This window comes from Pseudochaenichthys georgianus, chromosome 1 (assembly GCF_902827115.2).
Source record: "Pseudochaenichthys georgianus chromosome 1, fPseGeo1.2, whole genome shotgun sequence".
Classification (NCBI taxonomy): domain Eukaryota; kingdom Metazoa; phylum Chordata; class Actinopteri; order Perciformes; family Channichthyidae; genus Pseudochaenichthys; species Pseudochaenichthys georgianus.
The window spans coordinates 46194248-46209247 of record NC_047503.1 but is presented as its reverse complement, the minus strand read 5'-3'; the positions used below and the strand labels follow the sequence as shown (position 1 = coordinate 46209247).

Sequence of the window (15000 nt, the reverse complement as noted above, 5' to 3'; positions counted from 1 at the left end):
GTTAAATCAAGAGATTCGCCTTGGGTCCTTTTTAAATGAAGGAAAACAACCGTCTTGATTAATTGATTAAGTTTTGCGTCAACAATGCAAAAAAGTCCCTCTGTAATTTCCTTTATTATGTATTTATATGATTTTCCGTTATAGAAATACTCAACACTCCTAAAGACGGCTCAAAGTCAACACTCTTGGATATTCCACATGTCTAATGGACACACGGCAGATTTTGAGCGCTTCTCAATGTGCGCGGTTCCATGGCGTTCTATAACAGAAACAGAAATATTCAAAACTCACAACGATAGCCCAAAAAACACGTGCTTTTCCACATTCCACGTGCACTCGGAGCACTTTTGGAAGCACACTTTTGGGCAGCGATAGAAGGGCTTCTCCGTGTGCTGCTTGTCATGGTCTTATACAGAAACCGAAATATTAAAAAACGAATCAAAACGCATGCTTGTACACGCTGGGGTTTCCCGTCTCACATGCGGGTCAGAGGACATGGAGCGCATCTCGAGAGGTTTCAGTTCCTCACAGTTTCAGAGCCGATTAGTCCTCAAACAAATAAACATGTCAGACTTCAATCTGACCGCTGCGCACTCGGCCCTAAAACTCGTCATGCGAAGCAAACCAATTAACGTCAACAACCACAAATGAAGAAATGTGCCGAACTAACACACACCACACACACACACCATGTATACATCACTTCAGGGGACATTACATTGACTTACATGCATCTCCTGGAGACTTATCCTAACCTTAAACAAGTCTTCACCCTAACATTAATTATCCTTGGAATAACCTCCAATTTGTCCCCACAAGTGACTTTGACACACACACACACACACCCACACACACACACACACACACACACACACACACACACACACACACACACCACACACACACACACACACACACACACACACACACACACACACACACACACACACACACACACACACACACACACACACACACACACACACACACACACACACCACACACACACACACACACACACACACACACACACACACACACACACACAACGTATCCCCTGTGGAATCGATGTGATGTGGATTCAAGGTGCAGGGCAGTGAGATTGCAGCACGTGTATCGCGGTATCTGTATCAGTTCTCTTGAAGGAGCGGAGAGTACTTGGAAAACTGAATTAAATAGATGCTTGTTTTCACTCCAGCTCTCCAACATGTGTTCAAACGGGCAGGAAACATGATTCTGCTGCTTCCAGTCACACAACACGACCGAGAAAGCATTTAAATATCACTAATTGGAATATACATGTAGGCAGTGTTGTTGTTATTATTGATATGTGAAGCTTTAGATTAAAGCTCACTTTTGCCGAGTGAAACTCCTGTTGGGGTTTCAGTCACAATGCGAAACCCCACATGAAAGGATGGCACTGATGCAGGAAAGCCTTTTGGTGCCTTGTGTTTACACAACTGATCGTGATTCCTGCGGCTTTGTGCTGGAGGTCAGAGATTACCCAACCTTTGATTTGACACTATATCCTCTCATTACGGAGGGTTACTAAAAAGCCCCACTAGCCTACTCGGATCCAGGCCATGTGGGTTATTATTACGCAGCGGTTGGATGGGTAAGTAGGTGACAGTTCAACGCGCAACATCTGGACTCAGAAGTGCATCCAAAAACAAGTGGAGCTGCAACACCCCGACGCTCCATCGCGCAGATAGAAGCCAGATTAAGAGCCGAGGAAACCCGGAGAGGTTAGGAGATCAGAGGGGAAGAGTGGATCATAATCCGGCCATAATATCGGGATGGGTCGATGTAACCGGATTAAACTGAGCTAATGAAAATACACCAGAAACGGAGGTGGGGGGGGGGGGGGGGGTGTATGGATGAGGAAATCCAAAATAAAACCAACTAATGAGGAAATCAGGGAGAGGTCAATAATATTTCAACAAGACAAAGACACACGTCATGGCCGCTGCTTTGCAACTGTCCCCGCAGTGCCTACTGTCAGAAACATAACATAATATTCAGAAATGTGTTTTTATTCTAAGTGCGGCGAGCAAACATCACAAACAGAGTTCGCAGCAAACAGCAGCGGCTTTTTCAACAAAGTAAACCCCGGTTTAGAGAAAGATAAAGACGCATGTATACCTCCGCCTATATACCTCCCCCCTAAAATACAAAATTATTTCCCCAATGCAGCAATGCGCGCTCCCAAAAGCCGATTTCCAGGGAAGTGGACGGGGGGAGGAGGGGGGGAGTCATGTTTGGAGATTTGAGAGCGCGCGCCACCACCACCACCACCAAAAACTCAACCCAGCGGCGCGCACTCGGGCACGAGCCTGCCTATAGCGAAGGATCTGATTGGCTGAGGCGCAGCTCCATCTGAACCACGTGACATGCCCTGCTTACAATAAATAAACAGCTATGGAATAATGTATAAAAATACTCCCGTGGCTCAAAAGCAGCCCATAATGTGGATAGAACTCAACTGAGCTGCCCCACAGGTGCCAGAGAGTGCACGTGAACACCTGTCAACAGGAAGAGTCCATCCCGAAAAACTTCAATCTTTTTTGGATCCGTCCGGTGGGGAGGCAACAGCCGCGCGTAACAAAAAATGACAGCTCCATGTACAGCATATAGGTTTCTCCAGTTGGACATTAGACAGCCGCGTGAAAAACAGCAACCTATAAACCCACAGTGTACCACACAAGTCACACACACAATGCACAAGCGAGCTTACCTACACAGTGAATGAGTTTGTGCCTCCAAGAGTCAAGTTCCTGCCGAAAGCCGCGCCCTCTCTACCGTGCATTGCTGCCTTTTGCACAGACTCGCCATTTTCTGTCGGCCCCTCCCGTGGGCGCGCACATACTGCTGGGTGCTTCCCTGCGCGCACGTCACCGGTGTTTTTATTCTAGTGCTGCTGGGTGGAGTGAGATATGAAGGGGCTGCAGCATCCCCCTTTTCTATAGCGCTCATATATATGTCCCACCCACTAAAAAAGCAGCCCCCTCCTCCACGCCTTCCAGCATCCCTGCGATGAGCTGTCATTGGTGCTTTTAATGGGATGTTCCAGTGCTTTAATGTGGTGGACCGGATTGGGGAGTAATGGATTACATGTATCCGGATATAAAAAACAAGGTAACTGTATTCGATTATAATTACATTTAAAAGTAATCAGATTACCTATTGGATTAGAGTATTGCAATACATTTTTGAAATAAGATCGATATGTTGTACTGAGTTAATTTTCTTTATGGTTTTCATTTAGGCTACTTTAATTCTTCTTTAGTTTTAAATACATTATTTTGGTCAAGCAGTAGGTGGACACTTGATGTTTTACAACAATACAGGCTATGCTTTGGATATAAGCATAAATAGTATTTGTGACCTATTCTTTATTTATTATTTATTTATTTATTTTATTTATTTATTTAATTTATTTAAATTTATTTATTTATTTTATTTATTTATTTTATTTATATCTGTTATAATTTTTTCATATTCTTTCCTTTTTTTTGTATTACATTGTTTGACATGTAACTTGTTATTGTAACAGATTACATCTTAAAGGAAACCCCCCATAGCCTGCGCAGCATCCCCCTTTTCACTCACATGTCCTCCCCAGCAAAAGCCCCCCCCCCTCTCCCTCCCAGCCTCGCTGCGATGAGCTGTCATTGGTGGTTTTAATGGGATGCTTGTGTGTTTTAATGTTTGAGTGTCTGTAGGGAACAGCACATGGCGCCTGGCTCCAAATGTGCCATGGATTTAAGCTGTGTGTCAAAGGGCGCGGGTTTAATGCGCATAAGACACTGCATTGTTAAATTAACAGATATGTTACAGTGGGCTGAAAACTGCAGCTAGAAGATTTTAGAGACTATACAAGAGGCTTTGTTGCATTGGTTGGGATACTTAAAATGTAATCTGTACTAACAGTACACACGTCACTTGTTAGACGCTGTTATCCAAAGCGACTCACTTACTCAATACTGTGGGCAATCCCCAGATGGGGCGAAGTGTCTCAGGGACACAACGACATGCTGGCTGCAGTGGGGTTCGAACCTGTGCCGCTTTGAGCCCAACACCAACGCACAACCCACTGCGCCACACACCTCCCACCAACAACTAGTTCCAAAAATGTAATCAGTAACATAATCTGAGTGTCAACATTTCAAAGTAACCTGATCACTTCTCGTTACTTGTGGATAACTTCTAATGCAATGCAATTAAAAACAAACAAATAACAAGATGTTGTTTACTTGAGTGGATCAATGTCACCTAGAAAGATATTTCATATTAAAAATGTAGAAAGAGTAATAGTTTTCAAATGCTGTTGATCTTAATACACTTATCACAAGCATAGACTGTATTTTGTTTAATTTAATTAAAGAATGTATTTAGAATAAAGAACAATCAAGAAAGTGAATTCTCCCTGTAATATAACAATCTGTATTCCAACTCCTAATCCCTATTGTGTATCCAGATTAGGTTATGGTGTTACGTGTAATCCGGTACATACACGGTGTTCACATTTGACTACAGGAACATGAAACGGTGCAATATATAATCAAACACTAGGGAATATTGACTGCTGTCCTTCTGCAGCACTTCATTGCTTTACTTGTTCACGTTTTAAAATGCTGCTACCTTTTCATTCGTGCAATGTTTAATTTGTTTTCTGTTAATGTGTGTGCTCACTTATTCAAGGTTCTTTATGTGTCAAACGGACGTATAGCTACAGTGTAGTTATGTCGATGAAAATCGTGTGTCAAAGGCTTCTCCAACAGTGCAACATAATACACAGATAAACAGAAAGATATATGCAAGTAAAACAGAAATACAACAATAAAAAAAAAAAATTAAAAGTGAAATAGTGCAATAAGAATATGCAAGTCATTGAAATATGGATATATTAATACATCAATCATTCCTAAGCAGCAGCCAGATGGATGTTGTGGATGTTGTTTCAGCAGTTCAGGTGTTTAACAGTCTGAGCCTGTGGGACGAAACTGTCCCCCTGAGTCCGTGGCCTTTAGTCCGGATGCAGTTGATATTGTCCTCTTTGCTGTATGTACATGTTCCCTCTGTGGGAGTGAAAGGATTTCTGATTATTAAAACTGCCCGAGTGGGCAGGACCTCGACACAAACCGATGAACCCAAATGCACGACTCAGAGACAAAGTCTTGAATGTCTGAACATGTATTTATTAATTCCAATGATCAGGAAATCCCTCGTAACAGAGTAGGTGGTGAAATAACTAAAAAGCGCTCACAAGGAGGAAAACACTAGCGTAAGAAAAGGAAGCCTTAAAGGTGGGGAAGTTTGAGAAACCGGCTCGAGATACACTTTTTATTATATTCCATGGAAATGCTCTTAACTTTCCAGATAGCAATGATATCTGAAGTGCTTTGACACAAAATCTATTAAAAAATATCCTCTGTGGAAGGCCGTGGCGCTGTAAAAAGCTCGACCAATCATCTGAGCCGGCTCAAGTAACTGGACGGCCTACCTGCCCTGTCAGCCTTCCATCGGGGCACAGATTTATCTCGTGCCCTCGTTGGTCCATGTGTGGTTCGTGTGTGTTGGAGGAGGGGCACTACCTCATGTTTTAAACAGTCCTGTCTCTCCCCGGTCCTGTGTCAGTTCGTCTTGTTTGTTTCCACCGAATGGTCCGTGCCAAGCCTCTACTCAGAAAGAATGGCTTTTCACTCACGTCAAGGTTTTGTTATTTTGTTGGATTTCTGTAGGCTTAAGTTTTTCTCATTAAAGGTGGGGTAGGTAATTTTGGAGAACCCAGCTCGAGTGCGCTAGAATTAGAAAATACACAGCCGGGAAAAATCTGCCACTTCCTTACAGAGGGGACAGGTGGAAACAATCAGGGGCGGGGCAGACGCTGATGATGGCGGGAAAACACACAGGGGGAGGGAGAAAACAGGGCCTGAAATGAAAGACAAGTAAAGTACAAATACAATGACAAACAAAATACATGAGTAACACATGTGACGAGACACAACACTGAATTGTATTTTAGGGAAATAAAAGAGCCTAAAGCTTTAAACACTCACCTGTTCACCGTGGCCTTTGAACCCATCACAGTCCGCCTGCTGGACAAGTGCTTTATTTATTTTACTATTATTTGCCTTATTTGTTTGTTTGTTGTTTACTCGTAACTTGTAAAGCAGCCTTGGGTTCCTTGAAAGGCGCTATGTCAGGGGTGTAAAACTCAATTTCATCGCGGGCCACATTAGCATTATGGTTGCACTCAAAGGGCCGGTTGTAACTATATAAATAAAATATACATATATAAATATATAATTATATAAAATAATGTATTATGTTACATTATTGCCTCTGAATTGGATTATTATTGGATAGGGTAATAACTAACTACGTTTGAAAGCAGAAGTCCAGGGCAAATAAGTGCAAGTCTCTTCCGTGCGCATGTCACAAAACGAGATGCATTGTGGGAAATGTAGTTTATGAGCAACCTGCTTCTGTAAAGCATGTAACCGTATAATAAACGTATTATATTCTTTGCATGCTCTTGTGGGCCACATAAAATGAAGTCGAGGGCCGGATTTGGCCCCCGGGCCTTGAGTTTGACAACCCTGCGCTATATCAATTAATTATATTATTATTATTAATATTATTAAGCAATTTGACTGTAAACAATAAAACTAAGACACACATCCTAATTAGCTCATGAGTCTGTAATATGTCCCCACGAATGTGTATGTAGACTGATATTCTCATTCAACCAATTAAAGGATTACTACAAGTGGTGGTTTCACCTGGCTGGCACACACACAGGATTTGTAATACTTGACATTTTTAAAGCGTAATGTTGTGGATTTTAGAAATACTGATGAGTTGAGAGCCTCTGGTCGCCTTTCCGCATGTCTAACAACAGAACATAAATGCAATTATTGAAGTGTAAGAAGGTAATGTCTTCTATTTTCTGTTCTACACGTTTCGGAAATGTTATATTTAAATATGCAAATGAGTCATTTTCATATCCACTGTGTGCTCATTTGCATACAGCATATTTCCAGCAGGGAAATGTGAACATTGAAGGAAGCCGGTTTTTAGCAATGAAATGTGTCATAAATGAGGCTCTGAATGATATCTGAGCCAACCCCTTTGCACACATGTCCAGAACATAGAGAGGAATGAAACTGGGAAGTGGTGTGAATGTACGATTCCCTGAAGTTGAGATATCTGGTTCAGCGACACCTTTACTGTAATATATTTTACGTTTTCTAAAATCGTTTGTTTAAATATGCAAATAAGGCTTATGTTAGCTTTTGGTGAATTTAGGAGAACTCTACAAATGAAAATTGACAAAGGCGTGTGGTGCAGTGGGTGGTGTAGGTGTTCGGATCAGGTTCAAACTTGCTCCTGTGGGGATTGTCCACAGTATTGAGTGACATGTGACGTAATGTAACAAAGTTGGTAAAATAAACACCTATAAACTAATTGCTGGTGTTTTCTTTCGAATAGTCTGACCAAAATCTCAGCATCGAGTATTATATAAGAAGTCGAAAATCAAACATGTTTTTCTACTATAAGAATAATGTCTTGCGACTTTTGCACGAGTTTAGATCATGATTACCGGTGTACGCTGTGATTAATCATATCCTGTGGTGCATTGTGGGAATCAACACTGATTGGATATAAATCAAGAGCATGTTTCATGTATCATCTATTGGAACTACAGTGTTATATAAACCAACTTATTAAGGGTGTTAAACTCAATTTCATCCCGGGCCACATCAGCATTTTTTTGTACTCAAAGGGCCGGTTGTAATTTTAATTATATATAAATATACATATGTAAATATATAATATATATTAAATAATGTTATATTACATTGTTGGCCCTGCATTGGATTATTATCAGTTCTGGTAATATCTTCCTAAATAACTATGTCTGAAAGCAGAAGTCTAGGGCAAATCATTGAAAGTAAATATTCAACAATTGTATGGTATATTATATTCTTTGCAAGCTCTTGCGGGCCACATCAAATTAGGTCGCGGGCCGGATTTGGCCCCCGGGCCTTGAGTTTGACCCCTGTAAACAAACGGCACGAGTAGTGATATATTTATACTTTACACATTTTAATTGCACTAAAAGGCGTTAAAATCCTCCTAAATGGCTTGATTAAGAAGCGGCTGCAATTATTGATATATGTAAATCTGTTGAATCAGCAACATTAACACAACGTCGCCCATGCCAATTAATAATCAGAATTAGTTATAGCCTTTTGCTAATCCCTTCCCCTGAGGAACAGAGGCAGTTCTGTCTCTTTGGGTCACCTTGATTCTTCCTGTAGTTTTTTGCTGAATGAAACGCTCATTGGCTTTGAATCCATATCACCTCGTTTGACAAACCCTCAGCACCTCAGTGCAGATGTGTTAGCGCATAGGCAGAAACATAAATCAAGTTCCATAAAACTCGCCAAAACGCGGGTCTAATCACCAAATTGAAGCTTGAAATGACAGAGTGCGTTAAGCGGAAGCCCTTTTATAATCCTACAGAGACGGCGGGCAGCACATAAAACAAGGCAAGGGCAAAACGCTTTACCAGAGGAGCACTCCGGCTAATTAAGTCGTTGAACCCGTTGCCCTCGACAAGATGTCTCATAGCGAGGGCTGGCTTAATAGAAGGAAAGCAGCCAATAGGAGCGCGTCTTGAGTCGAAGTGGAACGTCGGCAGCCAATAGGAGCGCGTGTTGATTTGAAGTTGAACGTCGGCCAGCCAATCAGAACGCTGCACCTAGCGGGCTCGCTGAGGCAGGAGGAAGTCGAAGCTGAACAGGAAAAAACAGGCGAAATTGTCGCTGAGAGGAGCAGAAATCCTCCGTTGTTTTCAGTGATGTAGACAACGGACTGAGTTGCTCTTAAAAAACAGGTAAACCGTTTATTTATCTCAGCTCGTTGTGTGTGTGAGGTGTGTGTTTTTGGAGGCTGGCAGCGTCATGCCGGCAGGATGAAAGGGATTACCGTTACTGTGGCAACTTAGATGGAGGGATACACACTCCTCCTCCCGGTTAATATGACAGCACGCCTGATGGCATTTGGGAAATGATGAGCCTAATGAACGAGCTTCAGATGTTTCCTTCTCCCTCTGAAGCTTCATGTCTCTGTGAAGCTGCTGTCAGGTGGTCTGTCTCCTCATTCAGAGACAAAGGAGAGGATTCCCTCAGAGAACCACTGTAAACACAGCTGGGTGACATGACAGAGGATTTCATATTTTATGTGTCAAACAGCCAAATGTACAGGACAGAAGATAAATAAGAAGCCTACATGAATATAAACACCTCTGTTGTGATGTCACCACTGCTAGATCACCAGAAGGGTACAAGTCACATGACCAAGGGGCACAATCGGTGACCCACCTGTAGGTAAGTATTATTTTATTATTACACGGCTTGGTTGAGTACTCTATCCTGATTGGTCAAATTGGACATTTCAGAGGTTGTTAATATTCAATATCACACCGCTGCTAAGCAAAATTAATGGCCGTTGCTAGGATCAAGAGAGAGAATGAAAGAAGGTTAAAGACTGGACATCAGAAAAAGACGGGACATCAGAAAAAGACGGGACATCAGAAAAAGACTGGACATCAGAAAAGACTGGACATCAGAAAAAGACGGGACATCAGAAAAAGACGGGACATCAGAAAAAGACTGGACATTAGAAAAAGACGGGACATCAGAAAAAGATGGGACATCAGAAAAAAACTGGACATTAGAAAAAGACTGGACATTAGAAAAAGACGGGACATCAGAAAAAGACGGGACATCAGAAAAAGACTGGACATCAGAAAAAGACGGGACATCAGAAAAAAACGGGACATCAGAAAAATCAACAGAAGAAGCCAGCCATTAAGTAACGAGGCGTACTGTCGTTGTACATTATCGCTTACTAGTACACACAAAGAAATCAACACATGAAGACAGACAGGGATTACACACTGAAGGAAACAGCAGAAGAAGACAGACTGAGGGTGTTTCTCAATGTCGAGGAAGGATGCTCCAGAGCCACTATTTCAAGCATACTACGTCATCGAGTGCCACCGAAGGACTTTTCCAATGTCCAGGCTCCTAGGAATTCTACAGAGGCTGACGTACTTCGTAGCGAGACATTTCGAGGCTGCACATGTGTATCTCCGCGGTCTTAAAATCCCCACAATGCTTTGCGCACGGACCAATTCCAAATCTTTGGCGGAAATCACTCTCCATTTAAGGGGGCTTCGCATATGACACACACCTGATAGCCTGTTCCACCATTCTTTTGTTTTACGAGGCGAGGAAGGATTTTTGCCTCGCTTCTGAAGGACCTGACTCGGAAGACATGTCCTACCAAGGAGGCGTCCTCGACATTGAGAAACACCCAGGGATTACACACTGAAGGAAACAGCAGAAGAAGACAGACAGGAAGTAAATAGCCGCAGACCTGTTCATCCTGTCAGGGCTCCATATTACCCCATGATATCCATAAGACATGCTACTGTAGGCCTTCTACAATGTATGGCCAACGGTTTGTGTGCAACACTTCCAGCGTATTATCAACACATGGCGTGATTAACGTAATTCCTTTTCAAGATATTCTGTGGGTGAGAGAATCATCTCATCAAGTTAATCCATAAGCATTTTTTCAAAGTCAACTTTAATGTCAATCTTACTCAGTTTGTGTTTACGGACGGAGAGATCGAGATGACGTTTCCAACAATCCTGAATAGAAAATGATACGATATACAGATATGTATAACAATATGTATATCCTATATACACATTTACACACATGCACACATTAAAGGTGGGGTCGGTCATTTTGGAGAAACCGGCTCGAGTGCGCTAGAATTTGAAAATACTCAGCCGGAGAAAATCTGCCCCTTCCTCACAGAGCCCCTCCCCCAACACACACGAACGCACACATGACCAATGAGGGCACGAGATAAGTTTGTGCCCCGATGGAAGGCTGACAGGCAGGTAGGCCGTCCAGTTACTTTAGCCGGCTCAGATGATTGGTCGAGCTTTTTACAGCGCCACGGCTTCCACAGATGACTTTATTTATTTATTGTCAAAGCATTTCATGTATTCATTGCTATCGGGACGTTAAGAGCACTCCATGGAATATCAGTGTTTCTGAAGTGAATTACCTACCCTACCTTTATATATACAAAATAACAGTCACTTCAATATCTTTGGTGCAAGATTGTCCATAGAATGTCAATCGAGCTGTGGCCATGTTGAGGTGCTTAGTAAATGAACTGATTAAGTATCAAGACCAGTATTGTCTAAATAACTAATGAAAGAACTAACCGTACAATCGGCTCAAACTCGAGTCAAGGAAATGGTGATATTTGGTCAGACATAATGATATGTGCCACCGTACGTGTGGCCCAGCCCTGGATAAAGGTGGACACAGGCAGTATGAGCTCTCAGCTGTGTGTGTCGGCATGTCAGGCTTTCAGGTGATGATCTGATCCGTTTCGTTCTGCAGGACCCATGACCCTGACACGAGGTTCCTTCAGCTACTCCAATGGCGAGGAGTACCACGGCGAATGGAAAGAAGGCAAGACTGCGCGTCTCTCTGTCACTCCTCCATCACCATCATCATCATCATCATCATCATCATCATCATCATCATCATCATCACCATCATCATCATCATCATCATCATCACGGACACGTTTGCATGCAAGTGTTCTTACAGTGTGATTCAAGCAACAATGCATGTATGACACAGCCCATGTAAATAACACGGATGGAAAGTGGAGAGGATGTCAGTACCTATACCTATATATTATTAAGACCATGAGGAGTCAAGGAGACCAATTCTTCAGAACAAGTAGATCTATAAGGTTTTGGATAGATGTGAGCAAGTGAAAATACCATGTTGACATATTTGGATCTCTTACATTTTCTTAATTGAGGCAGTTTTCTTAAAGGATTTCCTACCTCTTTCCAATCCTCTCTTGCATTCGTGTTTTTCTTCTTCTGCACAGTCGAAAACCAACTTCCCTGTAGTGTGTCATATCGTTTTGATGGTCTGCAAAGGCTACAATGCCCGTCCCCCCCCCCTCTGCCCGAAACACCTCCATTGGACTCCTTTGTTTACTTCAGGAACATAGAGACAGTAACCCTCGCTCCAACACATTGCTCGTGATAGGCCAGGGGGCGGGACAGGGGATATAGAAACCTGTAAGGTGTAATGTGAATGTTTAGGGCGGTGGTGGCGAAGTCCATAGGGGCTTGGGAACTGGAAGGTCACCAGTTCAAGTCCCGGAAAGACCAAGTGCTACCGAGGTGTCCCTGAGCAAGGCACCGTTCCCTACACTGCTCCCCGGGCGCCGTTCATAATGGCAGCCCACTGCTCCTAACACTAGGATGTGTAGGATGTATGAATATTCTGATATACAATAAATTATTATTAAAAGTAGTGTTTAAAACAGAGATATTGAGGAGTCTTTTTCTTGGCCGTTGATTGTTGTGGATGTACTGATGGTAACTATGCCCAGCGATTCGCCCCATTGAAAAAACATATTTGGGCTTTCGTCCCAAACACAACCTCGCTGGCAAGGACCCACTCAGCCACTCAGGCAAGTATAGAGAGGACAGTTGCTTTTTGAATATGAATAGCTGCAACTCCCATTCTGCAAACGATCGTTGTCACGATAGCAACATCTTTGTTTCGATACCGATCGCAAATAAAGGCAAGAATTGCGATTTTTTCTTTTCCCCTCAAAAGGGGAATCCATCTTGAATGTCATTATTGTGCTTTATTTCAAACCTGGAAAAATGTTTCAGTCATAACACAAACCTTTGAACAATGAGAACAATAAATAAAATAAACTAAAACAAGTGTTATGATATTAGGGTCATGCCGAGTCAGATTGCTGTCCCTTTCAGCTGAACACACAGGAAATACGGCCCCACGTCATGCTTTCTGGTTACTACCCGTCCCCTTGTTGTTATGAAGGGTTTTCTGCATGTAAACGGTGCAGAGTCACAGACCCTCAAAGTGCACCCTGTAGCGAGTAAAGCTCTGACACAGAGAAGACCTGTCTGCTGCCCCAGAACGCCTCGTTGGGGATTTCTCTTTTTCCATGTTTGCTTCCTGGGTTTGCGACGTGCCCATACCCAAATGGACCAATCCGTGGAGCCGTTACGGAGCACACAACACACTCAATGTTTTCTCAGCTGCAGCTCCGCCGAATTCTCCTCCCTGAGACGGCGGGACGCGGCGAGGCTGTGAATCGTGTGTGTGTGCTCACAGCCTCGCCGCGTCCCGCCGTCTCAGGCCAGGCTGCGGGTGTGTGTGTGTGTTCGGGCTGGGTTTCGCTGTGTCTCGTGGCTGTGACGGCCACTGGGCTCATAGGGAGGGGGGGGGCAGGAGCTCCAACAAGCCGTTTAGGACAGAGAGTGAATACACATACAGAGATGCTGAATGAGAAACCAATGAGAGTTTGGAACATTGAACAATGTAAATCTATTCTAGTCGACCTCAACAGTGGAATTATGATCATGAAATGGCCATGACACGGGACCTTTTAAAACAATGTCATTCTTAAAGTACCGATACTAATGAAATGGAGGAATCGTAACGTTTTTAACGGCAGGGTATCGCGATACATTTCTAGTATTTGGTGCATCGTGCACAACACTACTGCAACTCAGATCAGCACCATGGACAGCAACAACACCTCCAAAATGTATGGACGTGAATACAGCAGCCTGCACTAGAAGCACACATAGCTTTGTGTGACTGTCAACAAATCTCCACAGGGATTCAAGAGAAATGGTTAAATCAAGAAAATATAAAAAACTATTCTGCTAAAAGAAAGAAAAAAAGGACTTCAGTAGTTTGCTTTTTAATGATCCTGCACTTTCACTAATTGCATCTACTGTAACAAGCAATACACTGAAAATAAAAGGTGTCAAACTGAAGACAGTAACTAGAGGAACATGTACAAACATGTAAAACACACACCACACGCACACACACACACACACACACACACACACCACACACCACACAGAGCCCATCTGGTGCCAGTGAGCCCTCAGAGGATTTCACACTACCTAAACCAGTATGTGCAGTTTAACAGAAACACGGAGACAACCTTTAGGGCAAGGTTAATCAAAGAACAAAAGTTTCCTCCGCAGCGAGCGCGAGGCGGCGGGGGGACATATGGTCTCTGCACGCCTCGTAGAAAACTGTTAAACTGGTTTGGCTGCTGATAATGTGCTCAGGTTTAAGAGCACAGCAGTGTTTATTTCTTTCTCCAGTAATAGATCTGTGTGGGGGGTTTGGAACGGCAACGAGTTCTTGGCTTCGTGCAGGTATTTTGGCACTTTTTTAAAATTCTTGTTCCAGATATTCAAAACAAATCACTTTATTCATCGCTTTTCGGGTTTTTCCCGTAGTTGTGTACATGTCTGAAAAAGCTAACATCCCTGTGTTTCTAACCCCCCCCCCCCCCCCTGCCTGAAACTCCTCCATTGGCCCCTTTGTTTACTTCTTAAACACAATGACATCACTATGTAACACTTCACATTGCTATTGGCTAGCACTCCAACATATTTATGTGATAGGCTAAGGGGCGGGACATCTCTAAGCTGTTGACCAATCACAACAGAGCCGGCCAGCTAACCAATCAGAGCAGACTGGGCTCTGGTTGAACATTAGACATGTTATTAGCATGGAGAGATGTCCCAGTAGAGACACTACATCCTGAACATGAGAGAGAGACACTGACATCAGCAGGAGAGGACTCTTTAAAGTAGAGACACTACATACTGATATACCTGAACATCAGCAGGAGAGGACTCTTTAAAGTAGAGACACTACATGCTGATATACACCTGAACATCAGCAGGAGAGGACTCTTTAAAGTAGAGACACTACATACTGATTACACCTGAACATCAGCAGGAGAGGACTCTTTAAAGTAGAGACACTACACTGATATACACCTGAACATCAGCAGGAGAGGAC

General features: G+C 43.0%; 2 protein-coding genes across 2 annotated transcripts in view; one reads left to right on the top strand and one right to left on the bottom strand.

Annotated features, from left to right (window-relative positions):
* The window catches only part of LOC117453179 (ligand-dependent corepressor-like), an 88190-nt gene extending 85164 nt beyond the window's left edge, over window positions 1–3026 (bottom strand). The window contains exons 1-2 of the mRNA XM_034092082.1: window positions 2991–3026; window positions 2735–2795 (exon numbers count right to left, since the gene is read on the bottom strand). Coding sequence (XP_033947973.1) covers window positions 2735–2795; window positions 2991–3026 — 97 coding nt within the window. The remainder of the gene's footprint in view (window positions 1–2734; window positions 2796–2990) is intronic.
* Window positions 3027–9331: 6305 nt separating this feature from the next.
* Window positions 9332–15000, top strand: part of LOC117451138 (MORN repeat-containing protein 4-like) — a 26158-nt gene continuing 20489 nt past the window's right edge. Inside the window, exons 1-2 of the mRNA XM_034089273.2 lie at window positions 9332–9398; window positions 11503–11574. Of these exons, the coding sequence (XP_033945164.1) occupies window positions 11508–11574 (67 nt within the window). The 5' untranslated portion in view covers window positions 9332–9398; window positions 11503–11507. The remainder of the gene's footprint in view (window positions 9399–11502; window positions 11575–15000) is intronic.